This window comes from Typopeltis vanoorti, chromosome 2 (genome assembly GCF_054136105.1).
Source record: "Typopeltis vanoorti isolate ZY-2024b chromosome 2, IOZ_Tvanoo_1.0, whole genome shotgun sequence".
Taxonomy (NCBI): Eukaryota; Metazoa; Arthropoda; class Arachnida; order Uropygi; family Thelyphonidae; genus Typopeltis; species Typopeltis vanoorti.
The window spans coordinates 53,061,581-53,089,159 of NC_143550.1; the positions used below are offsets into that span (position 1 = coordinate 53,061,581).

Below are 27,579 nucleotides of genomic sequence, written 5' to 3' on the forward strand. Positions count from 1 at the left end.
ATTATGTTACTGAGACTAAGAAAATTAAAAAAAAGGTTACAGCCTTCTAAATAATATGTATAAAATGATTTATTCAAGCACTAGGTATCATAGATAATAAAAACATTTGATAAAATGTGGAAGAAAGAGATTTGGGAAAATGTGGAAAAATGGGTAAGGAGAGTAATAATTTCTCTGCTTGGTATATAGAGCTGCAACACTGCTAGCATTACTCAGGACATGGACTAGCAATATTACTAACACTGTGTTACAAAATACAAATTGTTTGAATTCTGGAGTGCGGAATTCCCTTCATAAGAAGAAAATACACACAAAATAAGAAAAGCTACTTATTGATTATGTTACTCCTGACAGAGATGTCTTCACACTGTTCAATGATATAAGAATATGCAGGGGATTTCACCACCTACTTTTGAGCAACATAAAAATCAGTACTGATTCTCATCCACTTATGCAGCCATAGTTTAATAACAGGTATATCAAGGCAGTTCAAGAAGAAAAAAAATGTACATTAAAATAATGTTAAAAAAGAATTAAAGTCGAGCAACTTTTAGATATGAAAGCATATTTCATTTGTAATAGCAAACTTGTAGAAATCACAGAATTACTCTGTTACAGTGTACATTCATTCAGATAAATTTCATTCAGATGACAGCCATAATAGTTATGATTATGGTGCTTTGGTTGAAACATTTTTGGTAGTTTGTTATAATGGTGTTTGTGAGAGTCAACTTTATCAATATTATCAGAGCAAAACATGAAATAGTTTGAAAACCAGAACTCAACTTGGCAACTCAGCAGCAAAATCTAAAGAAAACACTAACTGACTTAGCAGGAAAGTAGATAGTGAAATTGTCTAAAAAACCAAATATTGTGGTAGACTCAAGAAGATGATGAAACAAACTTAGAAGAGAAGAAACTGTACTGAAAGTTAAAGGGAAGTAAGTCAGCTGGTGCCCTTTAGAGAACAGAGTAAAAAATGTAAGAAAACTAAGTGCAAGACTTCATTCTGAAAAGTAACAGAAAACTTTGGGAAGGATATCATGAAAATAGAAAATATTCTGGAAGTAAAACAACATGAATAAACTCACAACATGAATTTATATTAAATTTAATATTATTTAAGCATTAAACATGTACACTTTTCAATGGAAAATTTATTTTTGGCCACTAATGGGTTGGCAATTACAATATATAGCTTCTTGCTGTCAACTGTTACTCCAGCCTTCTTATGGCATGGACTGCTTCCAAAAAAATAACTCCAGTGAATTGAGCAACCATTCCGAGTGCAAAAGGATATCTTCCTGGTTGAAGTAAATGTTAACTAGACTCACCTTCACTGCCTGGAGAAATACCATTGCCTGTCTATTGGAAGCATGAGGTGACCAATCCCATGCTCTGGGATTGGTCACCTCCAGGAGTGGTGTTCTGGTTTCACTTCTCTCCATTCTCTCTCTCTTTTCCATAGAGCATGAGTGATACCCTTCTAGAGCATGCCAAACATACGTAAACAGCAGTAAAGCTGTTTCACAGGCCAAGTGACTATTGGTGACCATTGAGTACATGGGTTTCAACTGATTGCAACGAGTCAGGAGGCTTTGCAATCAGTTGGTGCATAATTTTCCAGCACATACTCTAACAGATATGCCTGGACATGAACTTTGAGTAGTGGGATGGAGGAGACACTGTCAAGATTACATTATGGCAAGGAGATAGGATGCTCTCTCTGCATGGCAAAATGTTCAAGAGTCTATCGCCTCAATGCATTTCCTCTACTCTCTTGTCAAAATCACTCTTTCACATTCACTTCACCAACATCCAAAGTATAAATTCCAATATAAAGGATGATGGTGATTTGCATCATCATCATTCAGTAGACAATATCTGTTTTTGATGGAAACCCAAACTGCAGCTACAAATAATCAGTCGCTGATTGTTTGTAGCTGCATTTGTAGATTGTTTGGAGAATTGATACTGCTTGCCAGTAAACGTTAAATTTAGAATTCTATGCTTTGGATCACCTTTGGCTTAAGTTTTTTTTGCCCCATTCAGTAATGTTCATCTGCAGTATTTCCTGCTCTACAAATTGGAAAAACCACTTTGACCTCTTCATTTGCTTATTCCTGAAGCTTGATTTTCTACAATTCAATTAACTGAATAGTGAAATCCTCTTCCCAGGTGACCATGTCCATAACTCTTGCCTTCTCTTTTTCAATTCCAATCATCAAACAAGAAGAGATGTAGAAATATTTGCTATAAGCAGTGATGCAATTGCAAATGATATATTTACCAACTGAATACCTCATAATTCTCTCCACCCTTCCAATACGCTGATGTTTTCTTAACTAATTCTCCTTCCAATTATACTGCAGAGGTTATAGAGGTCATCTCTCCTCATGGTAACTCCAATCATGCAAGTTCTCTCTCCCACAGAACATCCCCCAATTGCTCCCAAACCCTGCATTCTGTGGCACTACAAGGATGTCAAGACATAACCTGTAGAACTCCTAATTCTCATGTACATAGTCAGACTACTGTTTCCAGTCCTGATCCAAACACCTGCTGTGAGTGAGCTATGGAAATTACTTGTCTCTCCCCCCCCCCCCATGAAGATCTTCCTTTTTCACTCCACCTAAATTTCTTATCCACTTAAAAAGCCATAGTTTAGTAACAGGTGTATCAAGGCAGTTCAAGAAAATAATTCAGCACAAGGCAGGTGGTGACTTGTGACAAGCATGCAGTCTTGCAACAAATGTAAAACAACTATCATTAAACCCCATCTAAATTCGTCTCTAGTCCAAATGGTAGGTGTGCCGTCTGGTTCTATTTAAGGAACATCAGATGTATCACTGTTACAGCACTAAAGTTAAACTAACTTTCTGGCATCACTCTTCTCCTTCAACTCTTGCAAAATGAACAAAGCAAATCACTTCTTACTCTACCAGAAACAGCATACTCCATGCCTCTTGGCCTTCCAACAGAGGCATCAGAAGTATCCTGAATAACCTAAATACCAAAAAGACTTCTGGTCCTGATATCCTCACATCTGTTAAAGTATAACAGTAGTTGTACTGTCGTACTTCAATCTTGATCCTCCCCAAAGTAATGGAGACATTTATTAGGTTTGTGGATTTGATTCTCCCCCAAGACCTGTAACAAATGCCACTGATGCTCCATGCTACAAATTCTCAAAACAGCTGTACAACTCTCTTACCCCCCCCCCCCCACCACTGGATTTACTACATCCTATATAAAACACTCTATCCAGTGGGGGGGGGGGGGTGTTGAATAAGAGAGTTGAAAATCTACGTTTAAATAATACAATATATTGGTAAGCTTTCACATCACCTCACTGTTTACTAATATTCCCTTAAATGACACCTTAACACTCTTAAAAAACGTTTTTCTTTCTGATATCTTAGATCTCTTTTTCTTTGCTATCAATTCTGATTATTTTTCTCATCATGATCATCATCACCACCATCATGCGTATCAAGGATTTAGGCCTAGCTTGGCCTTAGAAGTCATCGTGATTTCTAATTCTTCTTCAGTTATTTCCTTTTCATTTTCGTTAATTGTTTGCCAGTTGTCTTTTTTAAAATATTTGTCTGTCCACAGTTCTGTGTAGTAATTTAGAAATTCTTTTAATTTCAATTCAGTGTTTAATTTTGTTTTCTTTGGTATCTGCAAAGTTATCCAAGTTATTTCACTTATCAAAATCTTATATACATTGGGTCTTATTTTATATAAAATCATATTCTAAATTAGAAACAAATTTGTTCCATGATTCTCTATGGCCAACTCTCTTACCCCCCCCCCCCCCAACTGGATTTACTACATCACAATAAATTTAGTTTAATCCTTTATCCAAGTGTGAGCAAACAAAGTTTGCACCTGAAAATATCTTCACGATTGAAGTAAGGTAGCACAACACCGGGAAACTCACAGCAAAGGTGGATCAAGCTCTCAACTCCTTGTCTCAGTATCTCCCATAATGCATAGCAGTGCAGTATACATGTCCTTGCAGACATGTATACTGCTATGCATTAAGGGAAGGGCCACTACCCATACCGGCTTTGACCTTTATTGAGGTCTCGTCAGTGGGAGCCAGGCCCAGAGTGGAAATACTAAGGCAGAAGCAATAGGAGAGGTCATCCTTACCTATAGAAGTTGCCAAAAGGTGTGTCACCTTATTATTAAATTACTCTAAATTTAGAGAAAGATGTTTGAAAGTTTATTTTTCACTTCGTTAGACTAATGCACAGCAGTATACATGTCCGCAAGGAGATGTGCTATGCATTATGGGAGATACTAATACAAGGAATTGAGAGCTTGATCCACCTCTGCTGCGAGTTGCACTACCTTACCTCAGTCCTGAAGATATTTTCAGGCACAAACTTTGTTTGCTCACACTTGGATAAAGGATTAAACTAAATTTATTATAGTCTAACCAAGTGAAAAATAAACTTTCAAACAAGATTTACTACATCCTATCCAGTTGGGGGGGGGGGGGGGATAAGAGAGTTGATGGAAGATGGAGAGTTGAAAATCTACGTTTAAATAATATGATATATTGGTAAGCTTTCACATCACCTCACTGTTTACTAATATTCCCTTAAATTTTTCATTATTTTTAATTTTCATTAATTCCCTTAATTAAATTTAACATTATTTTTCTTGGAAGAATAAAATTTACAAACAGATAGAGAGAACTGCTATGGGTTCCCACCTCTCCCTTGCCAATTTTTACATGGAAAATTTTGAAAAATGAGCCATAGACTCAGCCCCTCTCAAACCTTCTATCTGGCTAAGATATGTAGAGGAGACGTGTTCTCTATTTGGCATCATGGCCCAGACACAGATTCATTCCTCAGTCACCTCAATAACCTACATCCAAGAATCCAGTTTACGATAACAATAGTTTACCCTTCCTAGACACCTTAGCAGCATACCTTCCTAATAGTAACCTTTTCTTCACTGTATACAGAAAACCCACTCACACAGGCAGATACATTCACAAACTTTCCCACAACTACCCCTCTCAACAATATGGCATTATTAAAACTCTAACCAATAGAGCCCATAATCTTTGTTCCAGTGGAACCTCTCTTTCAACTGAACTCAATCACATACAACACCTTCCTTTCCAATGCTACAGTGATTACAGAATTAAAAAAATAATTAGTTCCTCCCCATTCCTCGGTACCACTTCCGAAGGATTTCAGAAATGCCATCATCATCTTCTACATCTGTGGCACATCAAAAAAAAATAGCCAGGGGCCTATAAAAAAGTACAACCTCCACACAGCTTTTAAGCCTCACCAAAAACTTGCTAATATTATCCATTCTACCAAAGATCAGCTCACCCCTCTCTCAGTGCCTGGAGTATATATACTCCAGGTCTATCTGGGTAAAGTACTCTGTTTCTACAATCTGGCTCACTTTAGACAGACAGGTAAATCAGTGACCATCTGTTTAAAAAAAAAACACAAACCATACATCTGCAATCATGACTACGGTCAATCTGGCCTTGCAGACCATGTATTGGATACAACCTACAGATTTCCTGGAAGAAAACCACCATGCTCCACCATAGTAAATTCAAAACATAAAGACTGTTTTTGGAATCTGTGGCAGCACTCAGAAATCAACTGAATTTAAATAAATATATAAGCATAAAACTTCCCAAAATCTGGGAAACAATAATTGTCAGAGGTCCCACTTTATATCCTAGGTCATCTACAAACACCCATAGATGGTGCACCATCTAGACAGAACTTTAGAGTCACCCACATGTTTCATTTAGTATAGTATTGTCTTTGTGTGTGTGTGTGTGTGTGTGTGTGTGTGTGTGTGTGTGTGTGTGTGTGTGTGTGTGTGTTATAACAGTTATTTGTAAACACTGAAGATGTCTCAGTGAGTGAGACAAAATGTTGGAAGCATTAAATTAGTTTTTAATCCTTTCCTAGTGCTGTAAATATTCCATTAAACCTTCAATAATGTCCTCTCAGCACTTAAGGCTTAACACACAGATTCTCTACTACCTCTAGTAGTGGAATCCATATCTCTCAGCTTAAATCACCCACAACCAGATGAGGGGTATAGAAAGGTTTTGAAGAACATATGTTATCGTTCTTGACATTTCCAGAGCATTTAATCATGTCAGCTTACTAAGCATCATGACATGCTCAGTAAATTGCAATCCTTTGGTCCACCTTTTGTAATTGGGTAACCATCATCCTCTCTAGTCATTCACTGCATGCTATAGTATGGCTTCTTCTCTTCAAGCTTCTCCATTAATACGGGAGTTCCTCAGGAATCTATTATTACCTATACATAAATTGACCTTCTCTCACTGCCAATAATCCAATCCACAGTTTTACTGATGAGAGTATGCTCCATTTGTCCAACTTATTTGACAAACCATGCAGTGCACAAGCATCTCAAGTTTCAAAATCTTATGCAACCAGTGCATTAAACACTGATCTCCTATCATTCTGCAACTTGTCTATAACTTGTCTAAGAATTAATATTGATATTGACTCTTATGACTTGGAAATTTTAAAGAGATTATATTGGTCACAAACAGCATCAGTATGTAAATGAAGAAGAAACAGTAGAATTCCCAGTGGAGAGAGGAGTTAGACAAGAATGCAAGTTATCACCATTATTGTTTAACCTTTATAGCTTAGAGAGGCACTTGAGGATGTAGAAGAAGGAATAAAAATAAATGGATGAATCATTAATAACTTAAGATATGCAGATGATGTAGTGGTGATGGCAGAAAGTGAAAATGGATTACAACAAATTGTTCAACGAATTGAAAACTCTTGTAAAGAGTACAGACTAAGAATTAACACAAAGAAGACCAAGATAATGATAATGGGCAGAAAAACAGGAGATAATGTAAAGATAAGATGTGGAGAAAAGATTTTAGAAGACGTGGATAGATTTCAATATTTAGGTAGCTGGATCTCAGAGAAAGGAGTTTCAGAGCTGGACATTAGAAATAGAATAGGCAAAGCTAAATCAACATTTATGGAAATGAAGTGAATTTTAATAAACAAGAATATTAAAATAGGTGTTAGAATTTGAATAGTTAAAGCAACAGTTTGGAGTATTGCAAGTTATGGAAGTAAGTTATGGACTCTCAGAAAGAGAGATATGGAAAGAATTAATGCATTGGAATGTGGTGTTAGAGAAAGATGGAAAAGATTAGCTATACAGAGAGAATATCAAATCAAGAAGTTTTATGAAGAGTTGGGATGGAAAGAACACTGCTCAAGAATATTATGCAAAGAAAGACCAGATTTGCAGGAAATCTTCTGAGAGGTTCTTTGGGACACCTGACAAGAACTATATTACAAGGGAAAGTTGAGGGGAAGAGAAGACATGGAAGCCCAACTAGAGAGTGGTTCAATAACATCGTGGAATGGACTGGTTTAAGAATGACGGAGGTGACAGACAGAGAGAAATGGAGAAGAGCTGCTCATCTGCTGCAATCCTCTTGCTAGGGATGCCACCAGATGACGACAACAACTAAAAGGCAGTTGGCTTTTGCTGGGCTAAGAAACTAGGCATTCTTTTCTGCTCAAGATTTCATCCATCAACTACTAACTCTGCACAAATCCTCCCATCCCAAGAATACTGTTCACAAGTCTCGGGTGGTGCACGCAAAATCTTACTAAAAATTCTTGCCACTATCAGAAGATAGTAATTCAGCTGAAAGATGATATTCCTCCTGACAATCTCATTTCAACCACTAACTCACAGATGGCCTGTTTCGGCTCTACTTCTCTCTCCAGAGATACTTTTCTACTTCCACAACACATTGCTCCATTGAAATGATCATTTAACATTCTTCTGATTTCCGATGGTTCTATCAAAACATGAGCAGAAGCTGCCTAACATCTCTTTATAACTCAACTACAAATGCACTGAGCCTGCTTCTCCTCTTCCTCTTTTATTCCATCTGATTGTATTCTCTAGAATAGTCTCTCTCTGGAAGTGTTCCCTAATAACAACCTCCACTTTTTCAAGAAAAAAGTCAATAAGTTCATTTTTCCTTCCATTCTATGTCCTCATAGTTGACATCATCTATAATGATTATTCGACATGTGTTCATTGAGGTAACTTGTCAATGCATGTCATTCATGCCTCTTTTCCTTTTGCTCTCTGAGCCTAATCACTTGTCAAATGCTTCTCTAAATACTTACCTATTTATCATTAATTCTGCAAATTAAATGATGTGAAACTATTTTAGGGTGATACATTAATCTATTTTAGGATAATGTAACAAAATGTGTATTTAAACATATATTTAGACATGTATTAGTCATAAATATATGCTTAAATACACATTTTGTTCATTATTTTCACTGATCCTAAATTAGTTTCCCACCAAGTAATGGCTTATCAAAACATAACAGATAAAATAAGCAACTGCTTTATTACAAATATTCACATACAATTACTAACGCATTCTCAAGATCAGAGCTATCATAGCATAATCATAAAGCATATAATGCAGAAATGAGAGCATAAAATATTCAAGCCAGTTTGTTTTAACAGAGGATGACTCAAATCCCAATTTCTTGCAGTCAGATTTATTTAAATGAGGAGTCATCTGTATACAGAGCATAAATCATTAAATATAAATATTTTCCCCTTTTTAACTGAACAGATTCTTTTCCCCAAGCCTATGTATGTATTTCATGCTGCATTAAGATATACATTTAAAACTAAAGATTAGGTGTTCAGAATTCCTATAAATGAGATTAAGATATTGTTTTATTGTTTTACAGCATTTTATTGTCAAAATACCCCCCCCCCCCAATCTCTTCTTCCTTTTTGTTAGGTTCAATGGCTAGTCAGGGTCAAATAACTTGGCATCATAGAAAGCTAATTACAGCTTATAATATGGCAATTAATCCTATCCACATTTTCTATTATGTCTGTAAACTGCATGTGTTCTTCTAGCTAGATGGGATTCGAACCTAGATCTTTTTGATCAAAGGGCACTGTTGATAATGACTGAGCTATAGAGGTTCTTTGAAGTGCACATATATATTTTAATTCAATATAAAAACATTAACTCACAAAAACACATCTTGAAATTGTAGATCAAGACTCTTCTAATATCATCATTATTGTTATTTTTTAAACTGTCTGTAAGTCAAAGTTAATATGTTTAAACTATGAATACATTCATAAAATATCAATAGCTTAATAAAAATGACTGAGTTTCTTCATGTCCCAAGTAGGATTCAAAACATGATCTTTCCAACCAAACAACATCATCAAAACCAACTGAGCTATCGAAGCTCTAAAGCCCCAGTAAGTTGGAATTGGTGAATTTTTAACATGTGATGAAGCATGTCTATTGTGTCAGTGTTTGTACTACATATTTAGCAGGGTTATGCATAGTGCTATCTGCATTATCAACAAGTTGGCTGGAGTAACATGTTACTTTTATGGATTTTCAGCAATCTAAACATATCAAGAGTATATAGATGGTGTGGATATGATTTACATGTTATTTCAAACAGCCACATTACTGTCTTTTTTAATACTTTAGTGACTTTATTCTATCAAGAAGTAGTAGGATTTTTATTTATTAACAATTATTATCTGTTAATTTAAAGGACTGGTAGTGTAACCTAGTAAACAAAATTTTTTTTTTTTTTGTTTTGTTATAGTTAGAAGTGTTCAACAGTATAATTAACAGAAGATAATTTGGTTGTTAAGGAGAGCAAAAGTGCAGCATGAGGAAAAAATTAAGCAATCAAGCCAAGAAAAATCCTAGAAAGTTCTTTTGATAAGGCAGATGATTGGAATAAATTATAAGAAGATAATGCCAGTGGATAAAAATGATAGTTTAGTGACTGCAAAAGGTACAGTTGAGATATTCAATGGGCAGTTTATCAGGATATTTCATCCTCATGAATGGGACATCATAAGGAGCTTGAATGTAGAAGGCATGGTGGAGGAGAGACTGATAGTGAGTGAGCAGGAGATATATGAGGAATTAAGTAAACTTGATGTTAATAAGGCAGTAGGACTTGACAATGGTATGCAGAAAATTCTCTAAAAGCAATTTGCTGAAGATCAATTTACTGAAAGGCACTTCATCAAAAAAACAATTAGTCAAAAAACAATTCATTGAATAAACAATTTATTGAAACTACAAATCATAAAATCAACACTTCATTGAATAATGAATTATAAGGAGTGAGGAGTCTGTTTATCAAAAATAACTTCAGTTTTTATTGGATTCACTGTAATGCCATTGAAGCTTATCTACTAAGTATAAGAAAAAGATTTAAGATTATAGTATAAGAAGGATTTAAGTATAAGAAAAAGTGAAGAGGTAATTTTTTTTTGTCTATACATAAATGTGAGGAGCATTAGAACAAAGTAGAAAAGTTTGTTCCTTCGGTGAATATGTTGTGATGTAAAATAGTTGGCAATAGAGAAAACTATTGTGAATAGTGAGAGCCACCATTCACAATAGTGAATAGTGGCTCTCAGAATTGGATGTAGTAATTGGAATTACATGCAAAAGATATAGTAATTTTAGTAATTTTAGAGATATGATAAGAGGGAGAGTACTATTAATGATATCAGATGATGTGAATCCAGTTAGAATAGAAACTTATGACAGCAAGAAAGGTAATAATGTACTGTGTATCCAATCAGTGAGTTTAAGGCTATATGGTGTAAAGTGGAGATTAACAGGAAGAAATATATGGTGGAGTGTTGCTATAGACTAGAGTTTCATTTGCTGAGGATGAAAAAACGTATGGCCAAATTATCTTGATGCATACTAAAGAAGAAATTATTATGGTTGACTTAAATTATCCGAGTATTGATTGGGTAGCAGAGAAAACTAATGATAAGAATGAAGGAGAATTTATTGAGCATTGCAACACAACTTTCTAAAGCAGCATGTGAAAGAAGGAACTCAGGGTCAACAAGTGTAAGATTTGACCATAGTGTCAGAAGGCATTTCAGTTAAGGAAGTGACTGTTTTGATACCATTTGGTGATTGAGATCAAAGTAACCAACTATATGTTTCAATCAGGATAGGTTACATGATGAACTACAAATCTGGAAATTATGACAAACACAGGAGAATACTCTCTTTGGTTCCATTGTACCAGTTACTGAATGGGAAGGATATCAGCAATGCATGGACAGCTCTGAAAAGATAAATGATGCAGTATCTGAATGTGTCCATAGAGTTCGATGCATAAATAGGATGTGAATGAAATGGATGAGCAATCTTATTAAACAAGAGATCTATAAGAAGATGATGATGTGGAAGAAATATCATGAAAATAAGAGTAAAAGGAGTTATGAAACATATAAAGTGCAAGCTAAAAAAGTTACAAATATTGTACAGAAACCTAAGTTGGAGTATGAAAAAAAATTGGCTGTGGAAGCTAAAGGCAGCCCAAGAGAATTTTATTGTTATGCTGCAAGTAAAAGAAAGAATGAATGCAGAAAAATAACTTGACTGAATACAAACCAGTGATGTATCCCAGGGTTCAGTCCTTGGGCCACTGTTGTTCAATCTCTACATTAATGACCTTAGGAAGGGTCTAACAGGAGTGTGCAATTGTTTGCTGATAGGCAGGGAAATCAAGGATTCTAATGATATCCAGCACTTACAGAATGATTTGAATAAGCTGGAAATTTGAGAAAATGAAAATGGCTGTCAGTTTAATGTCAGTAAGTGTAAAGCCATGCACTTTGGGATGATGAGATTTCCAACAGTATATTATATTAGCAGAGTTATGCTACAAGAAACTGAAGCTAGGGATCTTAGCATAACGGTGAATAGGAATCTGAAGTTCAAAGGTCACAACAAAAATTGCAGATACAACTCACATGATAATTGTAATGTTGAAATGAACACTGACATGTAAGGATATGGAAGTCGTTTTGTCATCTTACATGGCTGTGATATGACCACACCTGGACTATTGTGTGCAGATTTGGTCTTCTGGGTTCCAAAGGGATAAAGAAACTGTAAAGAAGTTACAAAGATGATGTCAGGATTATGGAATATAGATCATGAAGATAATGAGATTATGTGGACTGCACACACTGGCAGATAGGAGAAAGAGGGGCAATATGCTAGAGATCTATAAACTTTTGAGAAGGCATTATAGAATATACATTGATAAAGTTTTTCATCATATGGAAGCTTGGGAGAGGACAAGGGGACATCAATAGAAGTTAAGGTTGTGTGTGGTTAAGAAAGGGATGAGAGCAAGATTTTCTGTCAAGTTCTTCTTCTTCTAGTTCATTTTTTTTTTTGAAATGTTCATTTCAGTCTATATGTGTATACTGTGTATTTTACATAATATAGAAAAAAAATTATGTAAAAAATAATATTTACTTGACACCAAACATTGAACTTTTTCCAGTCACTTACTGTAGGTCTCTGTATATATATTTCTTATATGATATATAAAGAAATAAAATCTTTCCATTTTGAAATGTATATAACATTTTTCTTCTTTATGTTTTTTTTTTCAGTTCTCAGACTGTAGTCTATGGTATATGAACAAAATTTTTTTGTTTACAGATAAACCACAATTTACACGGTGAAGAAGCATGTATAATTTCAGAATAATATTTTAAAATATAATAAAATAATTATTACAAGTTTCAATGACCACCTACATATGTTGCATATTATTATCAAATGCTACTAAACAATATTTTGCAAGAAAATAACTCTTTCAAATGAATTATGAAAGGAATTCATTGAAAAATTATTGGTGAATTGTTTTTTAATCAATTGCTTTTGTGATGAATTATTATAAGATGAACTGGTGTTTCAAAGAAATGCCTTTTCAGTGAATTACCATTCATTAAATTGTGTTTTGTGAGGTTAATAGCAGAGAAAGCTAGGAGAAAAAACAAAAACATATATACTTGCTTTGTTGATTTTCAAAAAGCATTTGACAGTATTGACCAGAAAGTGACATTAGCAGTTCTGGAATCCTATGGAATTGATAAGAAACTAATAGCTATATTAAAAGATGTTTATCAGAATGCAGTTGCAGCAGTTAGAATAGGTGATAATTTGGGAAAATGGTTTAAAACAGGCAGAGGTACTAGACAGGGAGACCCAATATCACCAAACTTTTCATCGCACATTTAGAAAGAGCAATGGATAAAATGAAAGAAGATGCCAAAGGAATATGTGTACACGGAATGAGAATTAACAATCTGAGATTTGCAGATGACATTGTTATCATTGAAGAAGACGAAAGAGAACTACAAAAAACATTGAAACTGTTCAATGAGATTTGGACTTGTTATGAACTTGGAAAAAACAAAAACAATGGTATTTGGTGAGAAGAACATGAAACAAAAGATACAAGTGGATGGAACTAATATAGAAAATGTAGAACAATTCACATGTTTGGGAAGCAAACTGATGTATAACTGACATATAATAAAGATCAGGATTGCAAAGGGAAGAACAAATCTGAAGGCCATGGATAACATCTGGAAAAGTAAAGTGATCAGCCTGCAAACAAAACTAAGAGTACTGGAAACATGCATCTTCAGCAGTGTACTGTATGGATCTGAAATGTGGGTAATAAATAAGGAGTCAAGAAAAAGAATTTTGGCATTTGAAAGAACTTGTTACAGGAAGATACTAAGAATAGGATGGGTACAGAAAATCACTCTATCAGAAGTGCACAACCAAAACAGAATCTAATGCAGAAGATTATAAAATGGAAGCTGCAATTATTTGGACACATCTGTAGAATAAGTGAGGACCTGAAGATAAAGACATTTATGTTTGGTATTTTGGATGGTTAAACAGAAGAGGTAGACCATACAGAGAATGGATAGACGATATAAAAGACTGGTGTGGAATGGAAGTACAAAAACTGTGGCACTGTGCACTGGACAAAGAAAGGTGGAAGAAGACAGTGAAGCAGGCATCGGACATCAATGGGCAGTGAGCCGATGGTTCGTGATGATGATGATGAAATCGTGTTTAGATGAATTGTTTATTCAACAAATTGCTTTTATGGTGAATTTTCCTTTGATAAATTGACATTCAGTAAACTGCCAATCGATTAACTGTTTTATGGAACACTTGACAATATACCGTATATCTTGAAGGAAGCTCCAGGGCAGCATTTCCCAAACCACATTCCATTAAAAACATAATTAAAAAAATAAAATTAATAAATTTTTCATATTTGTAGCATATGCTATTTTTATACCATTATAATTTTCAACATTTTTTTTCCAGTTATTAATATACTGGCATAGACTATTAATCAGATAGACTGTGGAATACTTTATTTTGACGAGCACAGGATATATGAAAAAAAAAAAAAAAAGTAGCAATGTAGTGATCTAATATGCTATTCTAATATGAGATCCCCCCCCACACACAACCCTGGAATACATGGATTGTGGGGGGGGGGGATGCAAGATCTCATGCATCGTTCAGGTGGATGAAACAAAGTAGCCTTCCAGTGAAATGTTCTTGTGTATTTACACATCCGGTGGTGCTGGTGTGGACAGTGCACACACAGTTACATGATTAGTTCTGTAGTAGTAGTAGGATGGAAAACCAGCAACGATAATACATAACTCACTTCATTGAATAAACTTTTTTGATAATTATCAGTATTTCAAAATATTATTGCTTTGAATATAAGTGATCCATAAATATATTGGGATAAAAAGTCTTCCATGCCTAAAAAAGTTTGAGAAATAATGCTACAGGAAATTAACAGCACCCTTGGCATACCTATTTAACATGAGTCTTGCAAAAAGGTATGTTTCAAAGGAGGGGAAAAGAGGATATAATTGTTCTACTTCACAAAGGGGGGAGATAACTGAAGCTACAAATTATATGCCAGACTGTGTTGTTAAGGTGTTGGCAAGGGCAAGATTCAGAATTAGGTTGTTAATAGCAATATTCTCTATGATGGTTAGCATGAGTTTGTTAAGGGAGGTCGTGTTTTAGCAATATGCTTATGTACCCACAAGAAGGCAACAAATTCACTGGATAAGAGAGATGCTTATATAACGGTGTACTTGGATTTTTCAAAAGCCTTTAATACCTTGTTATTGCAACAAGATGGCAACTAAAGTGGAACAGATGGACTGGATAAGAGACTAGATTAATATGTGCTGTCAAATAGTTATCAGCAGGTTATGTATAGGAGGAGGATTCCCAAAAAAGGAAGGTCACTAACAGTGTGCCACAGGGGATCTTGTTTTGGGTCCATTATTGTTCAACTTGTATATTAGGGATAAAGGGACAAGCTTAATAGGAGCTTGTGTGCACATGCACAAAGATGAAGCAAAATTAGAAAGAACTATAAGGAATAAAGCAGTGTATGGTCTTGAAATTTGGTAAGCCAGGATGGGAATGCAGAGTATACAATTAATGAAAATTTTAAGGAGTTAGAAGACATGGGAAATTTGGGAGTAGTGGTGTACAGAGACTTGAAGTTTAGGAGTTATACTGCTGAAGTTGTGAGAACATTACAATGGATTACAAAAATGATGAGCAGGACCTTGACACTCAGAAACAAGCAAGTTATGGTTCCCTTGTATAAAGCCTAAATCAGAGTGCATATGGACTATGTGCACTCTGATTTAGGCTTTATACAAGCCTAAATCAGAGGCTTGTATAAAGTGTCAGGTTGGCAGGTTTCAAGGGAATAAAGATATCTAAGAGAGGCTCTAGAGAAGACTCACTAAATTGTATTAGGACTCTGGAATGTGGGAAATGCAAAAGTATAACCTTGTGAAAAGAAGGGGGAAATATGGTTGTGATATATAAGTTGATGAGGGGTTGTTACTGTGAAAAATCTTCTCCACAACTTAATATGAAGAAGATTTTTCATAGAGTAGACGAAAACAAGGATAGAACAACAGACCATCCCTGGAAACAGTATATAAGAAGAGTGTGAGTGAAAAGGTTCTTTGTATGGAGAGTGGTTGGTGAGTGGAATTCATTGCCTGAGAGTGTGGCAAGTGAAGAGACTGTGAATTATCTTTAAGCATGGTTTGGTGACCTTTTTTGCATGAGAGTACAGACCTTCCACAATGATTCTTGATTCTGTAGAGGTCTGATTATAATATTAATATAGTAGCATTATCAGCTCTCTTCATGACTTTTTTTTTTTTTATTATTATTCTGATAATCTGTTAGTGCTAAGTATTCTGAAGCAAAATTACTCATGAAAGGATTAGGTATTTATCAGAAATATCCATGCAAATGTCGTGGGTAACTTGATTGGATAATTATCTGAAGCGCCATTGTATACCTGTCAAGATGCTGACAGTTCAGATTTCTTTAAATGTTCCTTCATAACAATAATAATAAAGCACTTAGTTCTGTGCCACTAAGATCCTTCCACTGGCTATGCTGATAACATATTCACTATTTCATCACACAGCCAGGATATTTTAATTCATAAACAGCTTAAACTCTAGAATAAAATTTACAGGAGAAATTGAAAACAAGAATTATTTTTTTGAGATCTCCCTTTCTTATGCTAGTAAGAAATCCCCCACTCCCCACATATATATTCTTATCTATATATTAATTTATGTCATCATCCTGAAACAGAAACATGGCAAAATTAGCACATAGAGTTATAGCTATTTGAAATAAAAAAATTCTGTTGAATTTTTTTTTAGATAACCTAAAAAAAAAAAAAAATTCAACACATCTGAATTGTTATAAACACATTACTGTTCAAATCAATCTTCATTATTACAAATGAAAATAGCTTGAGCTTAAATGCTTACCCTGTTTAAGTGCATCAACAGCTTCTTGCATTTCTCCTAATTTCTGCAAAAGACTAGACAATGAAAGTCGAGCCCCTAGATGGGTAGGTGCCTTTTCAACTACTTTTCTATAAGCAGAAGTTGCCTTTTTTGTTTCTCCTAAAGCATTAAGGCAATCTCCATAACGCAACCATACTGCAGGCTATAGAAATTATAGAATATATAATACATAAGACAACAAACATTTTTTACATATAGTATTTTTAGAACAATTATAAAATATTGATTAGCAGATACATATTTTTATCTGTGCAAAATATGTAACACTACCACAGCAATGATGTGGAAGATTATGGAATATTTCAGCTTTTAGAAAATATGTTTTTAATTAATGATCTCATCTCATCTTCTTATATACCCACTTTTACCTTGCGGTGTTGAGGGTCCATTGATCATCGGACCTCAATCCGTTTACAGGATAAGGTGGTCAGCCCTATGGCCCCGGTATATCCTATGGCCTGTAGTGTTAAGTTCTCAAGGCCAGTTTGCCTGCTTTGCGGGATGAAAAACCCCAGAATAAACTGGGGAAAAAACCCTGCTGTCCATGCCCAAGACTGGCTAACTTGGCTATGGCTGAGAAAGATCCTTCAGCTCCTCACGTCACTGACGGGAATCGAGCCTAGGACACTCCTTCCCCAGGCATATGGTTGCGAAGCGCAAAGCCACTAGGCTAACCGCGCAGACTAATCAGATAGATTGTGGAATACTTTATTTTGACGAGCATGGCATATATGGAAAAAAAAAAAAAAAGTAGCAATGTAGTGATCTAATATGCTATTCTAATATGAGATCCCCCACACACACACAACCCTGGAATACATGGATTGTGTGTGTGGGGGGAAGATTATGGAATATTTCAGCTTTTAGAAAATATGTTTTTAATTAATGATCTAGCAATTTTAATAATAGAAATCCCCGCTGCTTTAATTTTTTTATTAGTTCATCTTCAGGTGACATAAATCTCTAAAGAAAAGTTCTTAAAAGAAATAGTAAATACTAGTGAGCTAGGATAGAGAATTATTTTACCGTAACAAAAGTGCACACACTCTCTCTCTCTCTCTCTCTTTCTGGCTAATTCAAGATGGTCAGCCATTACCTCAAATCCTAATTATATTTTTCTATTGATATGATTTTCTTGACTTTTTAAATTGTTTATATGGTTTCAATTTGAAATATTTTTTCTAGTATCTTATTTTTCTTTCTTTTATTAATTGCATCCTGATTTTTGATTCTAAGGTTCTCTATTATATGACTAAAATCCCATGATATAATTGTAATGTCAAAAGATTATTCAGATTCTGGAGATGAAGGAACATGAAGCATATTATCAACATTCGTTAACAGTATATACTGGATGCATCTTGTAAATGGCTCAATCTCTATTTTAGTATAGGGTCTCATCAGGTTTAGTTAGAAGTCTCAGCTATGAGTGCAATGGATCAGTTGGACAGAACAGTAATGTAAAGCAGGCTTAGGATAAAAGAGTCAGATTAAAGTTAGTAATGTTGCTAACTTTATTAGATGCTAATAAAGGAGAGGGGAAATTGCTAACAATAACAAGATGCTCTCCCCTCCCACTCACACACTTCAAAGGTTAAAAATCATGTATATTAGCAATATAAGTGGATAAAGATTAGACAATTTGGAAATCCTACTCTAGAAAGTGAACATGGAACTTTTTTTCAAGCTACATCAGGCTTTCAACAAGAAGGATGGTGGTTCCACACTAGAATATCTACAACCTAACGACGATTATCTACTGCTCATGGGTAGGATTCATTGAGTCCACAGCCTATTGATTGCAGAGCAGATACAATGTTCCTTATGTTTCTTTAATCACAATCCTATTAGATTCCTATTTTTTTGAAAGAAGAATCCCTTTTTTGGGGGGTAATTTATGTTTTTATTTAGCATATGATATATTACACATCACAAAGTATAAAATTTATGACAGTCAATAAAAAATTACAAGTTAACATCTAGATTACAAATAAAATCAATTGATTCTTTGGTTGCAAACAAGACTTCACTAAAATTTCCTTTGTAGGCTTTTAAAGGGTTGTCTTATATACGATGTCACACTAAATGCTTCTCAGCTCCACAATCTCAGTTTGGGAGAAACTGCATTGTCCCATTTGTGAAAAGCATCAGGACATCTATCATGTCCTGTTCTGATTCTATTGAGTGATGATCAGATTCTATGTGGTAATTCAAAATCAGGGGCAGGGGGGGAATGTAAGTGATTCATCAAACCACCTTGCTGACCAGGCATCATTCATGCAAAAGTTGTTTGCCAAGAAGAAGCCCCTCTGCAGTTCATAATGGAGATTTTCTAAAAAAAAAGTCTGTTGATATTAAGGTCTTCAAGGTCAGAGTAGATAAGGAGCTGTTGAGTGGACATGATCTTCTTGTATTCGTGAAGAAGTGCATTTGATCTACACGGGTTTGGCAATGCAATATAACTCAGAATTGGGAGCCAAGAGATAGGAGTTGATTTAATCATGCCTGAGATCAGGTGCATAGTGTTATTCAGTTGTGCATCCAACAAAAGTTTCACATGGGTGCTATTCATCCAAGCTGGAGCGCAGTATTCTGTGGCAGAGTAGACAAGGCCAAGGGCTGAGATACCTCATGTGTTAACTGAAGCACCTCAAGAGGTGCAGCAGAGTTTTTGTATTATATATTTCTTGCTTTCAGTTTTTCAGCTGTTTTAGACAGGTGAGTTTTAAATGATAACATCTTGTCAAGGAATGACTCCAAGATATTTAGGGTTAAAGGTCTATATGCCAATTTGTTGTTAAGGTGAAAGCATGAGGTTTCTGTTTTGATTATACTAGGCTTGAGTCTCCACTTGCAAAAGTATTTTCCAAGTGAGTTCACATCGGTAGTTAGGATTTCTTCCATCATTTCAACAAATTTATGTCTCTTCAGCCCAGTCATCAGTATACCCAAACTTTTTGGAGTGTATATTGGGCATATCGGCTACATATAAGGAGAATTTTTTAGGAACGGTTGTCATAACTATAAACCAGTGCAACAGTCTTCTTAAACTGAATACCTAAAAATAAGATTGATTTTTGCAAGTTGTCATTCTTAATATTAAGCTTTGCAACTTATTTTTATTAATAAATGATTAATAATAAATAATTCAAATTAATTTAATATTACAATTAAAATAGCATACCAGATTATAATTTGGTGTTGCTACTAATTCAGCTACAAAATAAAGAGCCCTCGAATATTCTCCAATATCCATCAAAGCCTCTGCAATGTCAAGGTACAAATCACCCATCTTCTCTGGATTTCCCACTTTTAATGGTATGAGTAAATCCTATGAAAGAAAATGTATTAGAAATGTACAAGAAAGCACCATTTATTTAAATGATACGCATATACAAATAACTTAATATAAATTATTATTCCATTTTAAATGACCCTTTTAGAGAGTTATAAAGAGCAATAGCATATCACCAAACTGAACCGAGGTGGATGCAATTATGCAAACACTGCACAAAGAACACAAACAAAATATGCTAAAATATTATATTAAATTACAAATTCAACAAATGCAAACCATCCACAGACAATATGTTCTATCTAGATTAGACTCCACATAAATTTAAAGCAAAAACTCATGTAATGAAAACATCCTTTTTTGTTGCCACCTCGTGTATCACATCCTATTGTATTGTCACCCTCTGGCCCCAAAAACATTTTCAACTGAAATCAAAATTGAACCATCTGGACCTTTCTTCTTACATCTTATATTCAAAATTTTAATTCAACCCCTGTCCATCCAAAATTGTATTGCATATAGGAATTTCTCACTTTACACAGTTAATGCATCCTGTGAAAGCATGTTAATCGAATCTAATGAGCAAATGAAAAAAAATTTAAACTCATCCATGGGCTTTCAAAATCTTTATTAAATTTTTTTAAATGCATTTGTTTTTACTGCAGATATAATTATAAAGCATAAAATGTTTTGAAAAGATTTAAAAATAACAGTGTATTTGAAAGAAAATTTATGAGAAATATTTGAACAAGGTACATTGCAATGGCTTTTGTTTTCTTTTTCTAACTATACATCTTGTGGAACAGTCTGTAGCTTTGTCTACATTCTAGTGGACTTGCATACGGGAATCAAAATTAGGATCAATGTTCTTAAGTAGTTGTTTTAGAGTTTTGACAGTTCAAAACAATTATTCAAATCTTTTATTATCTTTAACATTGTATCTTATATTGGTATATTTTCTTTTGCATCACAATCATTTTGTATACATATCCATGTTGTTCAGCAATATTAATAAGGTCATTATCACTTAATGGAAGTTTAATAATAATTCTCGAATATTTATTGAATGAAACATAGTTCACACGTTGCCTCATTCAGTCCAAAATCACATGCAAATTTTGCTTTCTTATCATCACTCATATCTTGTAGTTAATTAAATTAAAATAAAGCAATAAATTTTCACTTCTTTTTATCACTGGCACTCAAAGTTCACTCTTCCTTTTATCCATTGTCAGTGCTGAATTTTATAATATAAAGATGTTTATAGAAGTCAGTAAACAATCAACACATGCTTAATTAATGGTGGCTTGCTCACAGTACCTATGCATAGTATGTATGTTCACTCTGATACAAAGTCATGCGAGTTGTTTGAAATTGTAAAACAATTCTCGGCAAAAACACCATGAAGTAGTTCCTAGTATGGTATGGTGCCTCAGCAATTGGGAATTTACTTCAGGATATATTATGTCCTTTCCAGGTAGGACAAATGCATTTTTACATTTTCTGTATACAGTATACAGGATACTAATTTGAATGTTTTGGTTAAATTTTATTTAAAAATTATTATTGGTGAACAGTTTTAACAATACAGAAAATGTTAAATGCACTTCTAAGTTCAAGTTACATATATAAATCTTTATTTGCTATTGAAAATTTGCTTTACATAACTCCCGTTTCCGGTGTAGAAATCAATTTCTACACCCACTCGACTGCATTATAAACAGCTGTTTTCACATATTTTCTGCAACTGAAAATTTGAAAGTAAGTATTAGGACAATGTATTGAGTTACATTCTTTGTTTAGCACTACAATAAACTTTATCTTGCCAGCAGTGTCTGTGGGAAGGGAGGTATTTTTCATTATGTAGGGTTACTTTCATTACAGTTATCTCTAATTACATTAACTGTTGCTAACTGTTGTACACAGACTATCTCTATACAACAGTGAGGCAAGGCATATCTTTACATTATAATTTATTACTATTTTATGGTGTCTCCATGGACTCATTGTGGGAAAACCAAACAAAACCTATCATACCTCTCCTTAATCTCATTCACAGTCAGGACACCCAGAACTAATTCTGGCAATCCATTCCGCTCGTTTATCGCTCTCCACACACCCTTCGTTACATAGAGAAACCTGTAGAGAATTCATGACTAAATGTAACACATGCGAACCACAGAGTACGTTTTTTATTACGTAAATATTTCGTCCTAGGTATCTTAGGACATCATCAGTACAGTAGAACAATACTAGGAATGACACAAAGGATAGGGTGCGTACATACAATGGAATCCAAATTGCATGCAGTGGCACGTTGCGGCCTAAACCTAAATTAGATTAAATTGAATTAAATAAAATTAACATTAAATTACAATTAAGTTATTTTTACATAATTTTGTATGACAATTTCCCATACTTTAGGGATGGCAAGAACATCATTGCAGTTTAGATTTGGTCTGTGAAGTAGGGCTTCAGCACTTTCTTTATATAAGCATTCATATTTATATGAAGATCTGTGTAGGAGTTTGTCTTTTTCCAGTAGATCTTGTGGTTTGGGTTTTCAACTCCGTGTTGAGCGAGGCCTGATTTTTGCGGCTTGATGAGGCAGATATGGTCGATGTTCCGAAATGCATTTAAAAACTGATCTGCCTGTCTGTCCAAAATAAGAGAGTTTACAGGAGCATGGAACCTCGTATACACCAGGTAGTAGTAGGTGAAAGTTTGTCTTTGGGCGAAGGTAACAAGTTGTGGATCTGGTTGATGGGTTTGTAGGTGGCAGCAAGATTGTATTTCTTCATAATTTTCAAGAGCCGTTCAGAGATGCCTTTGATATAAGGATTGGGAATCCTATGGGCTTGTTCTTGTCTAGGTTGATGTGTAGAGAAGTTGCTGATGATTTTTTGAGTTGTTTTGAGATTGTATTCATTTAGAGTGGCTGTGTTTTTGATTATTTCCAATTCTTGTTTTAGAGAATCCTCGGAGGAGCAAAATCTGTGTGCTCTGGTTACTAATGATTTAATGATACCAAATTTTTGAGAAAGATGGTGAGTAGAAGTATGGTGAATGTAGTGACCTGAAAATGTCTGCTTGCGATAGACAGAGGTGAAGATGGAACTGTCTTCTTTTCTTTGGATGTGTAAATCGAGAAAGAGGATGCCCTGCGGGGATTCTTTTTCTAATGTAAATTTGATGCATGGATGAAGAAGGTTGCTTTTATCTAAAAACTGAAGTAGCTCTTGTTTGGAATGACTCCAGACTGCGAAGATATCATCGACATGTCAAAGCCAGAGTTTTGGTTTGGGTTTAAATGCAAGAATTTTTTCTTCAAGATGTTCTATAAACAGATCTGCCAAGTTGAGTGACAAGGGGGACCCCCATTGCTATTCCCTCCTCTTGCTTGTAGATTTTTCCTTTCCATGTGAAGTAACCAGAAGTGATAATAAATTTGAAAAGTTCAACAATATCTGACGGAAATTTTTGATTTAACAGGTCTACAGTTTCTTTATGGGGGATACTGGTGAAGAGAGAGACTATCGAAGCTAATTAGCATGTCAGTTTTCAGCAGTTGAAAGTCTTTTATTTTGGCGTGAAATTCTGTGAAATTTTTTTATAATTTTTTAATTGCAATGATGTTCTTGCCATCCCTAAAGTATGGGAAATTGTCATACAAAATTGTATAAAAATAACTTAATTTAATTTAATTAATTTAATATAATTTAAGTTCAGGCCGCAACGCACCACTGCACACAATTTGGATTCCATTGTACATACACACCCTATCCTTTGTGTCATTCCTAGTATTGTTCTACTGTACTGATGATGTCCTAAGATACCTAGGACGAAATGTTTACGTAATAAAAAATGGACTACTGTGGTTCACATGTGTTAAATTTAGTCACACACCCTTACTAACGACACTTTCACCACGCTTGGCTGTATTCCAAAAGTTTACTTCAGAAATAAACAGGTGAAATTTAAAAATCATCCAAAATACCTAGGAGTTACCCTAGACAGAAGTTTGACATTTAAATATCATCTAGAAAATATTGCTGGAAAATTAAAAATTCGTAATAATATAATGCATAAATTTGCTGGTACTTCTTGGGGTGCTGATGTCAACATACTGCGTACTACCACACTGTCTTTGGTCTATTCCATAGCAGAGTATTGTGCTCCTGTGTGGTTGAACAGGACACACGCTTCTTTAGTCGATGTCCAGCTGAATCAAACTATGAGGATAATCTGTGGAGCTTTAAGATCTATTTCTGGCTACTGGCTCCCAACTCTCAGTAATATAGCCCCTCCCTTGCTCTGCAGGACTCAAACCTTAAGCAAACTATGGACAAAAATAATTGGAAGCAGTTCCTTGCCTATCCACCAAGACATTTCCTTCCATACTTCACAAAGACTGAAATCTAGGCACCCTGCCTGGAGGAGTGCAATACAAATAAAGACCAGAACTTCGACCTATGCGAGTCATGGGGAGAGTATTGGTTTCAACATACCTCCAATCTTTAAATACCCATCTCAAATCCGACATCTCGTCCAGAGGGCTTCAATCTCCCTAGACATGTATGGCCACTAATTTAAATCGGATCAGAACAGGACATGGGAGATGCAAGCATCTCTTGCATAAATGGAACTGGTCCGATACTCCAAACTGTGAATGTGGAAGAGGGATTCAGACTATCAATCACATTGTGCTTGAGTGCCCTATCTACTCATTCTCGGGTTCTAAAGAGGACTTTTTTAAACTGACCCCAGAATCCCTGGAGTGGATCTGGGATTTAAGGATTAAGCTCTGACTCCTGATTCTTAATTTTGATGTTTAATCATTTCAACCTAGTGTACCCCCTTTTAATATGATTTTTACAATTGATTTTATGCTGTTTTATGTAATTTGTATGTTTTATTCTGAGACCTGTACATCATACATTAAATAAAATAAAAACTAACCACACTCTTACAAAACTTCCATGGATGATCCCTAGTTCTTGATTATTTGTCATATACTGAAACATTTCCTTTGCTTTAGTTTTTATAAAAACCACTTTAATATCTTTTATCATGTCCCCACTTTTCTGCCTATCAACTAAACTTTGTAACCTACATACATTCGACCTATCCTCACAGGGAATATTTATAGCTATGCCTCAAGATCAAGGACTCAAGAAGTTTCATCCAGACCAGCCTGAACAGAATGGGTTAAACGAATTTTTAACTCATTTTAAATAAATTGTTGCATCAATTTATTAAGTGTGTTAATTCAAAAAGTGTGTTATTCAAAACCATGCAAAGAGAGGGATTCCTATAATTTTAATACATTTTGGCCTTTTGTTTGACTCTTAAAATGGTCCAAGTAGAACAAAAATTAGAATGCCTTCACAAATTTTTGTAAGGGCTCTAAATACCAAGTTTCATTACAATCTGTCATAAAATTTCAATCGACAGAATTTTTGGCTGTATCTGATGCCTTATCGAAGCAACCAGTTAAAAAGAGAACAAAATAATGATTAAATAAGCACGTAACTTATGGGTGGGTAGGTATATCTGTGTTGGTATATTTCGAAAACATCAGTCTTTTCATGTGTTGGATAAATCAAGTCAGGCAGATCAAATCATATCTTCCAGATTCATGGTCTGATAGAAAAATGACTAGTACTACTTAAAACCCATTTAATAGAAAGATTGTAGTAGTTATGTGAAGATTTGATTCATCAGCCAAATTTAAATAAGAATGACTACTATCTTCGACTACTTTGGGATGTCACTAAATACACCTCACCATTAATTACTTTGTTGCTCTAGGCTTATTAGTACAGAGCCTAGTATACAGACAGTTCTCCATATTCTTGTAACACATCACATAATTTGCAACACATGTATTTTTATTATTATTTATTTATTTTATTTTGATTCTGTTCTCCTTTTAACCGTAAACTTCCATAACAGTCATAATAATAGCTTCATAATGATCATGAGGCACAATTGAAGTCAGTTGATAATAAAATTTATGCAACTTTTTTGTTTTAGTAATTATCATAATGCCTTCTACTTATGTCTATGTCTTTCATCATGTTCAATAAAATTGGTCCAGCTATAGTCAAAAGAAGCCAAAAGAATGTGAATTCTGTGAAAATCATATAAAAATTATTAGAAAAGTTTGAGAAATTTTCTTTTGGATTTATTAGTGGACCATAGTTCTTTATAAATATATACAATCGTCGACCAGTTTCGCCAGCTTAAGTCTGTCTGGTTTCTTCAGGACAAGAAATGGGTACACTAACCTTAAATGTTAAAAAAAGAACGAAGTAACAACAGTTAAATTAAAATTGAAATGGAGCATAATATCAAGAGCATGGAGCGTGAAGTCTTAGTGATTGTTTGTTGATCACGTTTTATAGTTTTTTGCAAAGTTGAGTTCTGCTAAACATGCAGTGGTACTCCGGACAGGAGGCAATCTCAACAGAAATCAAGGCATGATACTAAAAGATATTTGGAAAAGCTTAATAAATTCACTATGTTTAGCAGAACTCAACTTCACGAAAAACTATAAAAAGCGATCACCAAACAATGACTAAGACTCCATGCTCTTGATGTTACGCATCATTTCAATTTAACTGTTGTTACATCATTCTTTTTTTAGCATTTAACATTAGTGTACCCATTTCTTGTTCTGAAGAAGCCAGACTTAAGCTGGCGAAACTTGTCGACAATTGTATATATTTATAAAGAACTATGGTCCACTAATAAATCCAAAAGAAAATTTCTCAAACTTAGTGTAAAGGGACCAAATATTAACAGTTACAATGATTAGAATAGAAGTTTCACCAATTTTAAAATGTTCCCCACACAGGGAACATTATAAAAATGAATAGGAGATTTTAATTAACCAGATTTTTATTTATTTTTTGATGTTTACTTCAATATGTGATTTATGTCTGGTTTGGAGATTAATATGTAGAGATATTAAAAAAAAAAAATTTTTTTGAAGTATAACTGAGCATTCAACAGGTGTAATCCTTGAATTTTTGGTGATCAACAATGCCTAAAGAGAATAGATACAACTAAAATTAATAAATGTACTTAACATTTCATCCTCATCCACAAGAACAATGCTAAACTTAACTTTTCCTAAGCTAAGAATTATATTGACTTCTATGATTATTATTTTTTTTAATTTATGAAATAAATAAAATAATAAAAACCATAATAGCAAATTATATCACTTCGATGTAGAATATAATGCCTAATACTAATAATGATTAAAGCTGGGCTGATGATTTTTTACTTTCCGTGAAATGTTGAGCTCTAGAATGGTTACATTTGAATTAAGATAACTTCAAGTTTATAAATCTCATTAGTTTAGTTCAATACACCAACTGGGAGGAAAGATCTGAATTCAAATCGCATCTCGTATGTGAATA

General features: G+C 34.4%; 1 protein-coding gene across 1 annotated transcript in view; it reads right to left on the bottom strand.

Annotated features, from left to right (window-relative positions):
* The window catches only part of LOC150109014 (general transcription factor 3C polypeptide 3), a 306,866-nt gene that overhangs the window by 119,422 nt on the left and 159,865 nt on the right, over positions 1-27,579 (bottom strand). Inside the window, exons 15-16 of the mRNA XM_090411276.1 lie at positions 20,039-20,185; positions 16,816-16,996 (exon numbers count right to left, since the gene is read on the bottom strand). Coding sequence (XP_090267402.1) covers positions 16,816-16,996; positions 20,039-20,185 — 328 coding nt within the window. The remainder of the gene's footprint in view (positions 1-16,815; positions 16,997-20,038; positions 20,186-27,579) is intronic.